Source organism: Falco punctatus, assembly GCF_963210335.1.
Source record: "Falco punctatus genome assembly, chromosome: 6".
Lineage (NCBI taxonomy): Eukaryota > Metazoa > Chordata > Aves > Falconiformes > Falconidae > Falco > Falco punctatus.
The window spans coordinates 62,993,552-63,012,555 of record NC_137585.1 but is presented as its reverse complement, the minus strand read 5'-3'; the positions used below and the strand labels follow the sequence as shown (position 1 = coordinate 63,012,555).

The 19,004-nt window shown below is 46.4% G+C and overlaps 1 protein-coding gene across 5 annotated transcripts in view; it reads right to left on the bottom strand.

The window, feature by feature from the left end:
- Positions 1-19,004, bottom strand: part of PLXNA4 (plexin A4) — a 470,690-nt gene that overhangs the window by 136,487 nt on the left and 315,199 nt on the right. The window contains exon 6 of one of the 5 annotated variants that reach the window (XM_080393433.1): positions 507-9,586. The exons of the other annotated variants lie outside the window; for them this stretch is intronic. Coding sequence (XP_080249559.1) covers positions 9,481-9,586 — 106 coding nt within the window. The 3' untranslated portion in view covers positions 507-9,480. Of the gene's footprint in view, positions 1-506; positions 9,587-19,004 lie in introns of those variants that run through there. 5 annotated transcript variants of the gene reach the window in all.

The window sequence follows — 19,004 nt, the reverse complement described above, 5'->3', positions numbered from 1 at the left end:
AGCTCTTAGCATCACCTGAGATAGCAAATTATGCATTCAAAAGGCACTAGTGGTCTTTGTGCCTGGCCTTTCCAGTAGTAATTATAAGACATGCAAAACCCTGGTAAGATCATACAGTGAGTTTCTCTTATCATTTAGGCTTGCAGGGTCTTAGGTGCTCAGGTGCTCCACAGACCCATGCCATGGCCTGGGGCCATGAGGCTTCCAGGAGAGGTGGAAAGTTGTTCTGCTAATTCACACCATTAGTCAGATCTGGTGGTCGCCTGAAATCCAAATTAACTGGCACCATGGACAGACAAAATAGACAGAGACAGATAGTCCTGGGAGGAGAAAATTAAAGGAGAAAAGTTTCTGTACTGTAAGGGGTTTTTTGTTGTTTTGTTTTGTTTTTTTTTTTTTTTTTGTAGGGAGATGGAAATAATGCAGTCAGAAAACCAGCATGTAGTCCTGACTGAGCCTTTCTTGGTCATATCCATAGCTGTTGAAAAAGGAGAAGAATTTGGTACTTTGTTTTTCTTTTCTTTTTTCTTTTCTTTTTTTTTTTTTTAATTTTCCCAGAAACAGACTAAAACATCCAACTTTTCTAATACAAGATTTTTTTAAAATGTTGTCAGTTTTCTGGCAATGGAAAAGGTCTTATCTGCAATTTTGTCAATTAAAAACAATTTTCAAGACAAAAGAGTGGTGATTGGATCTGATCAGAAATTGCTACTCAGAATGGGGGTGGGTGGGTGCGTTATACAAATGGCAATTAGCACATTGTACAACTTTTTTATTCAGGAAAAATAAACTTGCCATTAAAAAAAAAAATGAATTCCCAGAAATAAAATCCAAACAAATTAATTCTTTTCAAAGAAGCCTCACCATTTGATGCATGGCAGTTTTCTTTTGACTGCTTTTGCATTGCAAGACTCAACCTGGCTACTGAGGGAAGAAGAGGGACATGAGGCACCTATATTTGATGCCAAGGGTCGGGGGTGGCACCGTGAGAGACAGTTCAATGGTTTGGGTCAGCTCAGCAAACTGAAATGACACCCTTCCACTACCTCCAAACAGGTAATTTGCAGTCATTGCTGTTTTGCAAAAGGTTTTGACATTTCAGTTTTCCTTTCTGATTCCAAAGGGTGACATTTCCCGCAGGGGAAAAATTCACTCACCCTTTGACAGAATAATTCCAGCCACCATTTCCTTCCACTTTCCCCCTGTGCTGGTAAACTCGAGGTGGCAGGTGGGAACCGATGCACACCCCATTCACCCCAGCAAGGACAGGTCACCAGGGCAGGATGGTGCATTTTGACAGGACACAGGCTTCATGTTGGCACCCATATTTGCCTCCCTAACCTGTTCATTGCTAGGCATTTTGTTGTGGTGTCGGGTCACTCACACTGGGGTCCTCAGCTTGTGCAGGACAGAGATGTTGCCCCATCCCACTCCACACAGTTCTATGTTTTCAGCTTGGACAAAGTTACCAACTTTTTCTCATGTCTCTAGCTCTTCCCCTTCATTTCTCCCTGCTGCCTTCTCTTCTTCGCAGGTTATTTGTCTGCCTCCCCTGACTTTTATCACCAGGATTGTCATGTGTCTCCTAATCTCCTCATGTCCAACCAACAGAAAATAGGATATGGGAAAAGAGAACATGGGGCTGGATGGAGTGGTGATGGGGACATTGGGAAAGGGGAGGAAGGTGGTGGCAAAGGGACCAGCAGTCAGCTTGCACATCCCAGACTCTGTGAGAACAGAGATGTGCAGGGTTGCTGTGAACACCCACATAGTCCAAGCTATTCATACACTTTTCCATGCTTCACAGTCTGACCTTTCTGCCAACTCCATTGGTCTCCTTGCCCAGGCTTGCTGGATCAATACACGCAAGGAGAAAATTCAGGATGAGGGTAGACAAGCTGAAGGGAACTTTCGGGAAAATCTTATTTGGGTCTCGGTTTGAAGACCTTGAGAAGCCCAGATGGTACCAGCCATACTGGAGCAAGACAGGGCAAGAGACAATGACTTCCCATTTCTTCCATCTCTTTGTCTCTAAGGGGAAATCTGAGATTGCCCAGCCCAGCCAGAGTCCACAGCAAGGCAGGCTGCACCTGCAAGTAGCTGGCAAGGGTCAAACCGAAGAGATTTCCCCATCCCCAGCTCATCACAGACCAACAAATTGGGAATCTGAAATGCAGTGCGGGGTGCTGGCATGGTCTGGGAGCAGCCTTCCTTGCCCCCGAGGGGAAGGGTGATTTCCTCTAAAAAGAAATAACAGAAAGTCTTTAGTCTTATATCTTATACACACTAGCATTTGTGTCCTGGGCAAAGCTGGAGGAGGCTACAGTGCCTGGGAGGTGAGAGGGAGACTTCTGGCATCACCGCATCACTTGGGTTTTCCTCTGTCTATGCAAAGCCAGCCCAAACCAGCACTGGCTGATGTCCTGGCAGTCTCCCCAGCCCACCATCCCAGCATCACCCCAGGGTTCCTGTCCCTGCTCTGCTCCAGTCCTCGCTCAGGGGCCACAGGGGGGATGCCTGCTCGAGGACAGCCCAGTAGGTTGGCGATGATTTTGCAAGGTGGTCAGCAGAGGAGCTCACTGGAAACCAAGTCCAAACCCTGCTAATGGCATTTTCCACCAGGGCTGGGGACAGGAGCCAGGAAAGGGACTTCAGGGCACAGAGGTGTGTGGCTCAGGAGATTTGAGCTATCTGGTTGTGATGGTCTGAATCAGGCTCATTAGTCTGGTCCCTCTTTCAGGATGAGATGCAATATGACAGCTTCATTTTTTATGGGAGAAAAGTTTTTGATTTCCCAGTTGGAAAGAAGGATGAGATGGGAACAGAGCAATTAAAGGAATCTGGGGATGTAATAGGAGGTTTGTTTTAGGCAAAGACTGACCAATGTGTAGAGCCAGATTTGTGTCTCCTGAGATGGCCTTATCACAAGAGGGGAGCAAGTCTGGGGAAGGAGGGAGCAGCTGAAATTTGCCTTTCCCTCTGCTGGAGCCAAAGCAATTTTCTGGCTGGAGTTAGAAAAAAAGAAGGAGATTCAGTCCCACTTGCATGTAAAGTTTAAGGTCAGTTTTACCAATGTTTTGACATTTCCAGGTTCCCTCAGGGTCCTAAGGATAGGAATGCCATAAATGTCGAGACACAGACATAATTGACCTTAAACTCTATGTGGTGATGTGGTGAATAACCATCCCTCCCTGTCTACTCTTTCTGGCCTCCAAGTTGCCCTCCACCCCTGCCAAAGGATAGCTGAAATCTAGCTTTGCCTGGCATGAAGGAGTTAAATTTTATCCACTGCCCTGGATACTCCATTTGGAACAGAAAGGCAGGAGATGCTACAGGGAACGGACAAATTTGATCTGAGATCATGTACAGGATCATTTCTGGGAAACCTGTCCTCGCAGTGAGAGGGGATGCTTTCTCAGCAAATTAATATGCACCCGAAGGAGTTGGACCCTTGTTTTCATCTTTGGCTCTAACAAAAAAAAAAAACAAACAGGTTCTCCTCCCTGAAAAAGCTGCTCTTTGGGCAAAGAGGAGGAAAAGGCCACTGAGGTGGCCTGGGGAAGTCAAGGCAGTGGGGGGTTTTAACTGGGGGTATTTTTGGCACCCAGAGGTCTGTGGATTCTTTCAAAGAGGTATGAAAAAGGTAACTCAAGAAAGCTGAAATTCCCTTTTTGGAGCTTTGCAACTTTTCAGGGCAATTTTTCAGGGATCATGAGTCACAAAAAGGTTCAGACCACTAACCAAAGCTCCCCCGCAACCCTGCTCTTTAACATGTCCAGCGAGCACAGCCCTACAACGAAAGACTAGAAGTCCTCTCTGTCCTTCGGCAGCAGTTCGGAAAGGAATCACTGCCCTGCCAAAGCTACCTCTTCCCCGCATGTCTCCTGCCTGCTGCCACCGACACTGTCACTTCGCCAAATAGAGTGAGGACGCTAATTGCTCTGCCTGCTAATCTATTCTAATGCATGGTAATAGAAGCTGAGTTTCTGCCCTGATAACTCTCCCAGCTTATGCTGCAGAACGGCAATCCCACCGCCCGCCCGTTATCTCTGTCCCCAGGTGGGCTCCTCCCTCTATCACAGCTATTGAATAAGCCCACCCCCGGAGCCCCGCGGGGTGTGGGTGCAAGGGATTTACTTCTCCATCTCCTCCCCTACAAAGCCAGGCACTCCATAAACAGTATCCCTCCCCCCTGCTTTGGGGGATTTCATGTCCATTCTCCTTCCCCTACCCTCCCCAAGTTTCCAGAGCTGCAGATTGTCTTGTCCTTGCTAATCTTGCTTGGTGGGGGCTGGGTGGGTCTCTCAAATGCAACCTGCTTTTCAGCCCCAGCCTATGAACAAAGGTTCAGAGGTGGCCCAAGGACCACACCAGTTCACGCACCACTGGGGCGCAGCCACGGACAAGCGGTTTGTGTGTACACATGTGTCTGCCTCTGTAGGCAGATCCCTGATGAGCATTTTGATGGCTCATTCAAGCCTGAGATGAACCACAGCATTTCACATGCAAATCCCTGGAAACACGGAGCCTTTGTCCAATAAAGAATTGGAAATTGTTTGCTGGCACAGGGGGAGGAGAGTGTGGAAATGAGGGAAGGGGTCTGTGGAAGGTGATGTTGAAATGCACTCCTCAGCTGTTACTGCTCAGCATTACAGAAAAACTGTTTCTCCTGTGACAGCTGTCATGTCCAGAGAGACCCCAAAAAGCCCAAACAAGCTCCACAGCATCAGCCAATGGCTGGGATTGAACAACTCTGGGCTGGGGACTTGGCTCCAGGTGGGTCCCAGCCTCAGGCTGCAGGTGGTGGTGGCATTTCAGCCTGGACAACTCGACTTTCATTGTCTTCAGTTTCCAGCGAGACCTGCACCATGAAGTTAGGCTGCCCTGATGAGCCTTGGCATTTGTTGATTCCCACCTAACACTGCAAACTCACTTGAAGCAGTGACTAGCAGCAAATGTGCTGGAAACACACAGGTCCCTAGAAAAAAAACAACTATCCTCTGCTGTAGAAGCAGTCTGAAAAAAGCCAACACACATTTGATGTCTGGGAAGATGGCTATGGCCTGCCTTCATCCACTGACCCTTTCCCACTTCCTGCAAGGGTCAAAGACACAAGGAAAGGACATCTCTGAAGCTGCAGGGTCTCCACTACCCTGTCCCTTAAATCAAAGCCCTCTGACTCCTTTTGCTGCTGAACAAACCAGGCACAACACAAGCCTGGAAGCTGAAGGCAGGAGGAGAATCTCAGCACAAAATCAGAAGCAGCAGGCAGAACCTAAGCCAAAGGCACGTGTGTGAACTGCAGTCGGTCCAGAGCACTGAGGTGGTCTGCAAGAAAGAAATTACAGGAATCTGCCCAGAACCATCTTTTGCCATCTGCCCATAAAAGTCTGGGCTTCAAATGAAGATAGAAAAAAACCCTGAATATTCAGCTGAAGGCTACCTGAGTAATACAAGCTTCTGTCTCTGAGGAGGCAGTAAAATAACTTCCCCAGCACTGAATTCACTTACAGTCATTTTAAAGAAAATTAAAAAAGAAGAAAGCAAGAGAAAGGGAACAAGGTTGCTAGATAAGGCAAGTAATTAATGAACAAAATTACTTTTCCCAGAGAGCATCCTATCATGGCGCTTCCTATTCATGCTAATAATATTTGTGAGTGTCTTCCCCAGAACCTGGGTAGATAACACCTACACTCTCCCGTGCTCCTACATGCTCTCCTCTGCAAGGGGTGATGCAAATAATTTGTTCAAAGGGGCTGAAGTTCTTTGTTCATGGCCTGATTCAGATGCCTCGGAACGTTATCCCTGAATTCTTCTTGGGAGCTTCTCTCTAGTAACTCCAGAGAAATGTATTTGGTCTTTTCCTTATCGCTATGGCCCAAGTACCAAATATCTGTTGGTGAAGATGGTGAGAGGTGCCCAGGCCATAAAATTTGGAGTGTGTTGCTCAGAGATTGGGGGTAACCCAAACCAGTGGTCCTGAGGCTTCCTCGTGAATCACTGCCGAGACTGCAGTGAGACCTAGAAGTCCCATGAAATGGGTGGGAGGGTTTGCTGCCACTTCACCTTTGCCTCTTAGAGGACAAACAGGGCAGGAAAACTGCAAATGAGAAGCACAGCATCTGTGTTCAAGGAGGTTTTAAGGGAGGTTGGGGGAGCCACGGGAAGTACACTGTAAGGGGTACCCCACTTACACAGATACTGAATCACTGCCAGACTCAGCCAGCATGTAATTTAATTGCTCTTTTGCTGTTAGCATCTGCTGCCCTGACTTGGGGAAGCATAGCAAGAAGAGACAAAACATTTCCACAGGCAGACTGACTGGGCTTGAACACTGTTTATCGACCCACGCACACCTCTAGAAACCCCCTGCCCCAAGCAGTTTTACCCAGAAAAGTACAGGGCATAGGGGACCCTTCAAAGTTTCTCAAACCAGGCTTTCCCTCCCTACTGCTCCTTTTGACCTTCATCCATATCTCCTTTTTTCACATCACTCTTCAGCTCCTTCCCTTTCCTCCTCCCTCTGCCCACGTGCATCCATCCATCTGCCCATGTCCCCCGGCAGCAACGCCAACAGTGACGTGTGCTGTAGCTCTGGTATTTGCTGCTGGCACAGACAGTTCCTCCCTTCGGGTCCAACCTTTCCCCACGTTCTGCAGCAGTACAATTAGCAGCCTGGAAATCCACAGGACAGCACAGAGGGAATTACATCAAGTCCCCGTTACCATGCAGACCTGGAAAGGGAGGTCTCTGGCTGCCCCGTGGCTCCAGTCAGAGGAGAACCATTCTGTGCAGAGTTAAGCCTCAGTAGGGAAAAATCAGCCAAAGAACCTTTTGGGCCAGGCTTGGCTTTCTTCGTGAAATGTGAAATGGCTGTGATGGGATTTGCTCCTGAAAAAAGACAGGTATCCACGTAGTTCACCAACCCCAACCACATCCGAAGCTCCCAATCCATCTCTCATGCATTCAACTGTTTGGAGCAAGGAAAAAGCATGGGCTGAAGTGGATGCACATACTTCAACAAGTGAACTGTCTCAGAGGTCATAAATCAAGGAGCAAATGTGTTTACATGGTAGTTTTCAAACCTGCACATGACTGATGCGCAGGCTTTTAGTCAGAAGTAGAGCTTCCCAACTACTTAAGTCAGCATTTCATCCCAATTCTGACACAAGTAAGAACAAAAAGCCTACTCAAAGTATAACTCATCCTGACTTACACAGCTCAGCTCCTTCACACTGTGAACTAGAAAAGGGAATTTGGGGAGCAGGGGAACAAGAGAAAAAGTAGAGCAGGAAGGATTTTAATCTTAGTCTCACTGCCCTTCTCCGCCATGCCTGCTCCAGCCAAACAGTCAGAGAACCAGCTCAGCTGCCCTCTTCCTAAGAGTCTTCTCTCTGCTGAACACTAAAAGTGACATCAGACAGCCTTAGATCCTTCTGCTTTGGATGCCTACCCAGCAAGAAGAGCAAGGTGGCTCTGCAGAGATGTTTGGACATGTACAGGGGTCCATCCAGAGCCAACCCATAGGAATTAAAAGGGCCTTTAGACCACCCTAGACATGATCCTTGCTTCATCCCTCTGCTGCTTTAACCATTCAGCCAAAAGGATGTCCCCAGGCAGCATTTTCCTAAAACACAAGGAGCTGCTGATCTGGTCTGGCACACCCCACCGAGCCTGCCGCTCGCACCAGGAGGCACAGGATAGTACTCCCTGACCCAAAGCTTTGCTAGGGATCTCAGCTAATACTCCAGCTGCAAGGAAAAGGCTGTCGGCATGTGATGTATGAATTTCCCTTCATCCATGCATGTCTGGAAGGGATGGATTAAACACTGAAAAATTGCTGTGGTGCTGTGAATGACCTCCGGCAGGCTGGGCTGTCAGATGCATGGCAATAGAGCCATTTATTATACATTCCAGGTGTCTATCTCCCACACACGTTTTCCTAGTTTCTTTCTCTTCAAAAGCATGTAGTTTCTGGGAGAAAACTTGCATGGTGCTCCTCTCTGGGCAATCCTGAGACTACCAGGTGAGCAGGATAACCAGGTTGCACTGGTGGATCTGATGGGATCTGCTATGGGAAGATGTTATTTCTGCTGGCTGTGACAGTGCTCAGCAATGCTACAACACAGGCTGTGAGGGAATAGTGTGGATCCAGTGTAGGTGGTGGGAAAGGGCCAGGGATGCTGAAGGAGGTGGGAATCCAAGTGCAGTTTTGTGATGCTGTCTCTCATGCACAAGTCACCCATACGAGACACCTTCTTCCAGTTGGTAATTTGTGATGGACAAGAGTCCAGCTTTGCCCTCAAAAAGCAAGAGAGTCCTGCTAGACTTGAAGTCCTTCAGTATCAACCATATAATGTCCAACCCAGAATGTGGATTCAAACCATCCATCTTACAGGTTGGTGACAGAACTCAGGTTTTTAGTTTCATCTGGAAGGGAGACAATAGTCTGGCACTGCTCACTGACAGAAAGACCAGGCAGCAGAAACAGAGCCCATGGTGTCTCAGTTGGGTTATAAATTAGAGGGAGGACTCTTTCAGACAACCTGGTTGGAGGGGGAGTCAGGTCAGTGCTTTGCATGTAGGGAGGTGGTGACATAGAAAGGTCTAAGTTACGTGCTTATGATGTGAAGATAAAGGGCAGATTTGGCAATAGGCTGAAGTGCATTAAGCTCCACTTCAATAATCCTGCTCCAACCTGCACAACTTGCTGAGGGATAGCAAAAGTCAGGACATCAGCCGGTGGGACAGGCTGTAGTGTGCTCATCTTCACCCATCCCTGACCCACTGAGACAGCGCAAATCTTCAGCACTCAGACACAGGGTGGACCCAGGCTCCCCTTGTGCAGAGAGCTGCCAAGCTCAGGATGCCTCTTCTCCTGATGGTGAGGACATCTTGGTGTTGGAGGAGGCTTGGACCAGCATTTATGTCATACTGCAGATGTGTCCTCGGGAGCGTGGGTGGGTTGGCAGATCTGGGAGACAAAGGGTGCTTGGTGCAGGCTCCAGCCCACCCCTTCCCCTGCCATTGCTGTCCCTGCAGCCCGGGGTGTTAAGCATCATTTGAATCTAGTGCAGCACATGAGGTGAAGGTGTTATTATTCAAGCCACTGGTTCCAATGAGATTATCCAGTCTAATGGAGCAGCTTGCATGGACCTCCTCTAAGCCTGAATTTTCACTGTCAGAGAATCCCCAGCCAAGTGGAAAATTAGAAGGAGAAGGGAAGAGGGGGTTGTGGAGGGGAAAAGGGAGGGAATGATTAAGTTCTCTAGAAATTAATTCATAACTAGAGAAATGGAAATAATAACTCCCCAAGCCAATGGACAATCCCCAGCAAACACATTTCAATTTGGAAGTCAGCTTTGCTGCCGTTGCATCGTTTGCTTTCTGGCTCACACTGCTTCATTGATTTAATTTTCCACCAAAGGTGTTGACTTTGTCCTCGGATTGTGGCTTTCTCCCTGCCAAGGCTCGAGCAGTTCAGAGCCCACTCGCTACCCCTGGCCACCCAACCTGCAATGCCTGGTGTTGGGCACGTCCAGTGGAGAGCACTTGCTGGAACGGAGGGCAGAGCTGGAGCAATGCACTGGGGAAAAAGACAGGAGGAAATGAAGGTGGGTAGGGTGGGGGGAAGGAAGGAAAGGAAGGAAGGACCTCAGGTTTTAGTCCTCTTCATTTTTTTGGTTCCCCCCCCCCCCCCCCCCCCCCCCCCCAGGAATGGATCCCAGAACTCAATGGGTTTAGAAGCTCTTTTGCAAAGCACAAATGCATGCTGAGTGGAGTTCACAGTCAACACCAGCCTGTTCCACCCTAACAGCAAAATGTACATGCCTCTTCACTACATTGTGATCCCACGCGCTGTCCAAGGGCCAAACAGGACTTGGTCAAAGCCTCTAGACTGTCAAAGCTGCAACAAGCAGTTTGTTGGGTGGAGCAGCTTCTAGACACAGCTGGATATTCAGTTCAGAGACAGCAGGGTGCACCTCCACGGCAGTATTTAAAGGCACTAGCACATGTAGCAGCTTTGTCCCCAGTTGTGAGAGGTATCATAGTACAGGCTCGTAAACGGTGTCCTATGGCCTGACTCTCGACAGACCATGCCCTCAGCCATCAAAAGCCAGACCTGTTGCCCAACAACTGTGTGGCCCTAGGAAATGGCAAAATAGCAATGCAGAGGTTTTGGCCCTGAGACACCAGGACCATGGGTTCAACTGAATAGCAGTTAATGAACAAAAAGGTTGGGACATGCAGGCTGAATTGCAGCAGTGGATCTCCAGCAGTGAGGGGCTCCTGAGCACAGAGCTCTGCTCAGCTGCTTGGCAGGCTTTGCACACACAGGCACACACAGCCGCCCTGAAATGGCCTTGAAATGGGGCTGGAGAGAGTTAACAATTGTTTACCTGATTCCCCAGTGCAGCTCGGTAAAATGTTACTGCTTCCCAGAGGCACAAAATATAATTTTGCCTTAAAGGTTAATAGTATTCTACTCACTGAGGAAAGAAATGAGTGCTTGAAAAGCTCTTTCATTAGGATCCCAGCCTGCTGCACTTCAAGTGGTACCCAGGGCTCTGACCACCAAGGGGAGCTGGTCTCTCCCAGCCAAAGCCTGCTCTCCCTCTCCTCCTGCCTGCACAGCCAGCAGCAGCAGCTCTGTTTGCAAGGAAGATCTCTTCCCAGGGACTTGGAAGTTTCTAGCATTTAGAATTTAAATTAAAGTCCCTATTCATGACCTTGGGCAAGAGTGGGTTCCTTACTCATGAAATACAAGTGATATTTCCCTGTGCTTTGTGGGGAATTATTATCCTTACTAACAATAAATGCACCAAAATAGAGGAAAAAAACCACCCAATCCTTGCAGCAGGGGAAACCCTGTGAAGCCGCAGTGACCCCAGGCTGCTCAGGAAGAACTGCCCTTAGCAAGCCCACTCCTCGCTGAGTTGCTGACCCTCTCCAAGCACACCTTCAGTAGCACTTGGGGGTATAGTGCCCTGCTGCAGAGCGGAAGATGCACCCACAGGTGCCAGGCAGTTGGTGACTGGGAAGATCCTTTGATGAGGAAGCTGTGACCTTTATGTGCTTTAGGCCTCTCCCAGAAGAGGATGCTGGAAAACAAGGCTGCTCCTAGTTAATGTGTAAATAGCCAGGTGCTGTGATCCACTTGCTTTCTGCAACTACACTGACTTTAGCTGAGCTCTAGTCTGCCTGATCACAGAGTGCCTGATCAGGCAGACACTGTCTAGGTCCTCCTGGGGTGTGAGTGGCATCTCACCATAGTTTGTGAAACCTATTTCAGGATGGGTTGTTCTCCCTAACCGAATCAGATTGTGCTTGTTCACATTCAGCCCTCCCAGACTGCCTCTACATGTGCATCGGGGCCAGCGCTTGGATGCTGAGGGGTGATAGACTGGCTCTTGGTGGGTCTCTTTTCTGACTTTCCTCCACAGACTGGCAGGTCAGCTGTGGGGACATCGGGCTGACCCAAGAGGATTCGAGATTATGTTTAATTGCCAGTGTGTGAGTTTGCAGGACCCAGAAGACTCAGAGGCATTCTGCTTCAGTCTTGCTCCTGGTCTCTGCTGCACACTGCCTCCCAAAGCCCTGGCCTGAGCTTCACATCACTCATGAAACAGGCTGACAGTTGCCCTTTGCCCAATTGTTAGCAACAGACATAAGGGCAGAAGAGCCACTGAGACAAGTATAAAATACAGGGCTCTTCTCCAAGCCCCATGTCTTATAGACTGACGCAAGATGCAATGCCAGCATGGTGTCTCCTGAGCCTCCCAGCAGATCCATCACCTCCCCCAGCAGCTCAGGAGAGGATGTGCGCCACAAAAGGCAGTAGAAAGCTAATCTGTTTGCTATATAAAACAGCCAATAATATGCAGGACATTTCCTATTAACCACCACACATCCAGACAATTACTCTGATTGATTCCAATCAGGTTTTACACTGTGCTTTATCCATCAGCACAAAGCTTCACTGCCTGTTAATATCATGGGGCAAACCATTCTTAATGGAGGCTGCCAAACAGTATAGCGTCAGCATTAGCAGTCACAAGAATTGATGAAGTAAATGCAGCATTAGGACAGCTGGGGTTTTGCAATCTCTGAATGGAAAGCACAATAAAAAATCTATTAGAGTATCCACACAACAGCAAGTTCACCAATAACTCTCCCTTGTGTTCTGAATAAATTTCTAATCTGATGGAAAGGACTTGAAGAGATAACTTGAGATATATGTCTTCTGCAACCAGGATTATTGTGCACACATTGTACTCATGTGATGGATGGATGGATGGATGGATGGATGGATGGATGGATGGATAGACAGACAGACAGAAGATCTGGTTCATTCCCTGCCTACCTTTTACCTGGGACTGGGAATCTTTCCCCCCTCTCAACTCGAGCAGAAGGGCTGTCATCTTTGTGGTTACTCTTTTTAACATGTTTGCAATTGGCACAGTGATCAAAAAAGGAGGCTGCTGAGTGTAAGAAGCAGAGGTCTCCAAGAAATTTAGAGACGTTATCCGACTATTAACTTCTCAAGATGGGGATGACACTTATTTTTGTCTTTTTCCCCTGCCCTGATGCAAAAAGAAGTCACTTTTGCAGCAGAAAATAAGGGTGCACAAGGAGGATGCTGTGAGCCAGAACCAGCAAGAACAACTGAACCAAGAACAGCTATACAGGTGCATAAACGAAAGAAAGATCAGTATGGAAAAGAAATCATCCACATAGCTCCTATTTCTGTCAAAGCATGGAGATATGAGTTTACACAGCACAGGAATATAGTTAATGTGTGAGGTCTGTGGATCTACACACACACACAATGTATACACAGATACCTAGCTAGCCATCTAGAGAGAAGAGAATAAACCTGCAACCCCCAGCACTGAAAACAAGCCCCCCAGTGAAGAGGAGGAGAAAGAAAAGGCCCCATGGGGGACTCTTCAGGCTGATAGCAACTGGGGCCTTCCTCCAGAGGGAGAAGATGGATGAGCTGGTCCAGCAACCACTGCTGAAGACAACAGAGCCCTTCCAACCCTAAAGAACACAGCCACTACCTCTCCCCGTGAAACCAGCAAATTAGTGACACAATAGGTCCAGCCCAAAAGTTTGGTCTGTGACAGCTCCGCCACCTTGGGCACCCCTTATTCAACCAGAAAAGCTGAAATTGGGACATATGTCCCAAGTCAATCCCTCCCCTCCGTATATGTTTTTCAAGCATCTTCTATAGGCTGTTTTCCACTCCTCTCTTACATGCCTTATTGATGTGTTTCTGCCTCTTCTATTAGGAAGAGTACTCCACAAGCAAATGAATCTCCACCTCAGGGATTTCCCTGATGGCAGTCTCAGGTGACAGGTTATTGCCAGTTCACTTCCAATGAGCCACACTGCAGAATTCCTGTCCCACACTGATCTTCCCTCCGCTAACCTGTTAATTACTTTGCCTTCAGTCTGTGGATTCAGCTACTCTGGCCATAACTATGACATGTTGTGTATGCGCAGCCTGCTGTTAAATAGGACTTTATTCAGATTCACGGGCAAATGTCTAGTAGCTGAGGAGTTGTTCTTGCTCATCCCATGGCTGAATGGATGCCAGCATGGACTGACATCTTGCTAGCACTACATCTTCTGTATCTTCGGTTCACCAGAACTGCAAATTACCAGCACTACTGTAAACTAGACCTTGATCTCCAGTGGCTGCTTGCGATCCCCTTTAGAAACACTCTTCCCCCAGCATCAACTTCCTGATTACTTTTTTCCCTGACTTCTTCAGTTTTCCCCATTTTTTTCCTTCTTTCCCAGCAGGAAAAAAACCCCACACTTCCAAAGTGCTATCAATACTGTGCATGCAAAATACCTTTGATCAAAGCCCTGGGTTATTTTATCAGATGTTGAGGAGAAGAAGGAATGGCAAACAGCCCAGAGCACTGATTGGAAAACCTGGTTCAGCTTATTAATTTGAACACCTGGTATTGGCTGTGTTGTGCAGCAAGGTCCATAATATGGATTCCAAATAATTAGAAGGTCACAGGCAGGTACAACCCTTCTGCCTTCACTGAAGCAGCCATCTCTGGCACACCGGGTAAGGGATGCTGACCTCAGAGATCTGTGGAGACCTCGTTTCCAGCCAATGATTCGATATCTAATTAAAGTATGTGCAGCACCCATGAAGTGATTTGTTGGTGTTGCTCTAAAGAAGCATCAGTTGGACCAGCACTTTGTAAGAAAGTAAATCCCTATTCCCACACAGTAATATCCTACTCTCTGGTCTGCAAACAGCTCCTGAAATACAAATTCTATTTCTTGGGTTTTTCTAATAACCTTGAACTGTTCCTTCTGATTTCATGGGTATACTTATGTTTAAAGGAAAGAATTAGAGATTTCTGTCCATGACCTTGTAAAGGAGGGAATGGATCAACTCAGAAGGTCACCCAGACACAGGGAGCCCTAGTTCCTTCCCTCGGCAGCAAGACACATGCTGCAAAAATGAAAGCAGAAATCAGTACATCAGGTGAGTGATAGTGCCAGTTTGCAATGACACATATGGAACTGAGGGAAGAAAGCAGAAAGAGTCAGAAAGCTTCAAAGATATTTTAAAAATTAACTCCTTTGGAGCAATAATCATAGTGCATCTTGAGAAACATGCTCCAGCTAGGGAGTTTTTCTTGTATCACAGGATGAAAGTCTGTGCTACCAGTTACAGGGACTGTAGGGTGCTGGGTGATGCAGGCAGTCGGTGCCTATTTCTATCCTGCTACCAGGTTGTTGGCTTTTTCTCCCAGCTTTCCTCCATCCCTTCAGTCAGAACTCAATCTCAGTTTGCTTTTACTTCATGGATTTTTTTCCTTACTTTCACACTGAAATCATTAGCAATTATCACATGCAAAGAAAGGGGATCCTCAGTACCAAGAAGTCGATGACTCGAGGTAGCTGTGAAACAGGAGCCAGAGGCAGCAGCTCTAAGTCGGATCCCTCTTTGGCACAACAAATTTACCTTGCTGAAATAACTCTTCCTGTAGTCTGACCAGAATGGATGCCCACCAGCTCAACCAATTTATCCATCTCAGAGCTCACAACGGGCACAGCTCTCACATGACAAGGGGAATTGCGCTAACATCCATATTCAGGTACTTATCAAATCTAGGAGGAAATAAGTCTTAGATCCAAAAGGATCCATTCATTAATTCCCTGAAAAGTGCATGTAGCTCAGTGATTTCTCCACCTTCCTATCTCTCATGGTCTTGTCACCATGACTGGCAGGTTGGAATTTAGACCAGCTTGTGGCTGGGACATTGACACACCTCATGCTGGAATTGTTTAGATGAGCAGATAAAGTCGTCATTCAAAATGCATCCTTAAAGCATCACCCATGACACATCCAGAGGAAATTCATAAATCTAGCTTACGTCCTCCCCTCTGGACAAAGTAAAATTTTTGAGTCACCATTTTTCAGAATGTAGAACCTGAGATCTACAGGAGAAACATCACTGACCCATCATGCCACAGTGGCAGAGTTTTAAATGGAAGCCAGGAATCCTGATGCCTGATCCCCAGGGAAAACATCACTTCATAATAGACTCACCATGACAACACTGATACAAACTTCATCAACTGCAATCAAAGGCAAGAAAACAAAGGACAAGACAGAGGGAGACAGCAAAATGACTGACTTGAGATGAGCTGTGCACACATTTTAATGGGTATTTGGACTCCCTGCTGCTGCTACTGAAAGGCTTCTGCAACGATTTTGGCTTCCCCTTCATGCAGTTACTGAGCTAATCAAACACAATCCAGCCTGGCGCTGGACAGCTGTCCGACACAAGCTGCAGCTGGTGAGAGGGGGATGGAGCTTCTGAGCAGGACCACAGGGTGGCTGTAGGGAAGAGAAGCCCCTGCTCCAGGCAGTGTGGGGCAGTTGCCAAACGTCCTGCTCCAACACCATGCCAAAGAGCCAAACCAGCCAACCATGCCAACATGGGAGCCAAAGCCAGCTCCGGGGCATGCTAGGCAGGGTGGAGGGCAGCCTAGCAACTACATGTCTGCAAAGGGCTTCCAGGCATGTCCTCGCTGGATGGGCATGGCAGATACTCATCGCACTTTACATCAACTGCACTGTGATTACTCCGTGTCGTGCTAGTAAAGCCACGAATCAGGGGACCTTTATTCAAGAGATTTGCAAATTGGTGCTTGAGAGGCACTTGAAAAAGTAGAAACACAGAAATGGCTGCAACAGCTCAGTCCAAATACCCAGATAGCCATTCACCCTGTCTCTGGCCCCAATAGCACACAACTGGGTGGAAAAAATAGGAAGAGAGGGGTTATAGAGTGAAACTCCTGGTTTAAACTCCCAGCTTCCAGCAAGCAATGACATGTGGACTGCCTGACCTGGAGCCTGCAGTGATGTCGTTGTATTGAACAGCTCTCAACAGATCTTTCTTTCATTAATTTGTCTAATTGCTTTCCAGACAGCTGTATTTCTGGCCTCTGTAATGTGCTTCACAATGTTGCACAGATAAATGATACATTATATGAAAATGTCCTTTCTTCTGTTTGTTTTAATATTCCACTTGATAATCTCATATAAAGTTCCCCAGATCTTGTGTTATGAGAAATGGTGAGCAATCATCCCCTATTCACTTTCTTCATTACACTCATGATTGTCTGGATATATTACAGCCCTCTCAGTCATCTCTCTTTTAAGATGAAAATTGCCAAGTCATACAATCTCTCCCAGTATAAAGGTTGTTAGAAACCCATGGTCCTGCTTCCCACACTTCCCACCACCTTCGTGGTGGACTATATTCATTTTAACTCTATGTGATCAAAAGTGCCCAGTGTGCAGAGCATGGGAGAGCACCACAGATCGCCACGTAATGATACTCTCTGTTATGCTCTCCTATTCAGTTCCAAAAGATGCCTTGCATTGTATTTATTGTTTGACGTTTGTGGAGAACTACCCAGGCTGACTTTGCCACCTCCCTCACTGCAGCTGGCCCGGACACCTCGAGGTACAGCCGTCTGCTGCCTCTCATGGTTAACCCTGCACGCATCAGGCCCAAGCCGCACTTGCCATTTTATTCCCCCAACGCACCGTTTCATATACTCCTACAACTCCTTGCAGACTTTTTAAATTTTGACAGCCCTGAAAAACTCCCTATCACCAGTTACATTCTCTGCTTCGCTCTTTAGCTCATTTATAAATACAGCAAACACCCTCAGCAGAGATCCCCATGGGACCGCCTGGGTATTCCCTCCCTCCATCGTAACCTGATCTTTATTTCCCATCTTTGAACTGGTTACTAATCTATCAGAAAACTCTTCTTCCTGTCCCATGACAGCATAGTTTAAATTCTTTGCTATGGGAAAAGTAAAAACTCCTCTGTGTTAACCACATCATCTATATCACATGGACTTTGATTTATTTAAAGAACAATAATTGACTTGTGACACCCACCCCCCTCCCCCAGCATATCATATGCTTCTTTGCAGAATGCTTCTGTTCTTAATGATGGCTCAACCAAATTGACAAGTGAAAAAAGTCATATTTCTAGATTCTAGTTCTTGGACCTTTCATGAGTTCAACTTAAAAAAAAAAAATAAAAAATTATACATTTTCCACCATTCATTCCTCCAGTATCAAGGCCAGTATAAGTAACTAGGTGCACAACAAATTTAATAATGTGGCAATTTCATATCAGAGTTTCTTAACATCTTTCAGTGAATATTACTTTTATTCTCTAAAAGCATTTTTTACTAAACCTTTAGTGGCAGACACTTCAGAAAGCTTCTGCCCCTTAGAGAGTGAACTTCTGGGGGAACCTTGTTAAATTTTAATTATTCATTTTTATAAGATTAGTACTGTGCTTCCTATGCAACTGCTTTGCAATTCACACAATAGAGTTAGTGGTCTTTTTATTATTTTTTCCTTTGAGTACAACTTCCAGGTTTGAATAATGTCTCTTTACCTTGCTGTTTAAGCAAGCATTTTAATATTATTTTTTTTTCCTATTCGCTTTTACCATCTTTCAGGTCTTTTTTTCATAGGTCATATAACTTCACAATAAGCCTCTTATTTGATGTCTTTATGCAGTCTCCAGGATACCATGAAGCACTTTACCCTTGCGGCTGCTCCTTTTAACAAGCTTCCTCATTTTTATGTTGTTTCCGCTTTGAAGTTGAACTTCACTGTAATTCTTATTTATTTATTTTGTTTTCCGTCTACAGGACACTGAATTTGAATACCATGTGGACACTCTTAGAGAGCAACGCACCGATTGCTGTGCCCTGCAGCACATCCTGCAAGTAAATCCTAAGAGTAAATTGAGACTTGTTTCTCTTTTAATGGGTTTACGGGTATGAGCTGCAAGCGTTGTGACATTTGCTCAGTGCATACAAGGCCACTTGAAGTCTCTCATTACCGCATTTTTTGCCCTCCCAACCTTTTGGATTTCTCCCAGCATGTCACAGTCACTTTCACCATCTTGAAGTGGTCAATAAACCAGCCTTAACACCATTTCCTTCCCTAGGGATACCTTGTCACTTGTGCACAGATTGACCCTATTTTCTTTCTTTGATTTTACATTTTCTTTAATATAATGGCCCTTTCTTTACCATTTTGGCCTCCTCTGTTGTTCCTGTGTGATTTATGTCACAGATGAGCTTCCTTCTATCGAGGTTTTGGGCTACGTATCCTATTAGCCTCTTCATTTAAAGCAGACTACCAGTATGCACACAGGAGCATGTATATATTTAATTTTGTCTGATTGCCTATTTTCATGTGCCCTGATTAAAAGGGGCATTTGTTAGGATTGATTTTTTCTCTTTCTTACCTGAATTTTATCAAGTTCCAATCCAACCACTTTTCAAGGATAAAGGCATATTATGACTTCACCTTTAGTCAATGAGTTTCAACTTTCAAAACCTCTTTCTCATCTAATTTTTATTTAACTGGCAACAGACAGGTTCCTTCTGGTGTTGCTTCCTATACTTTGAAAAGG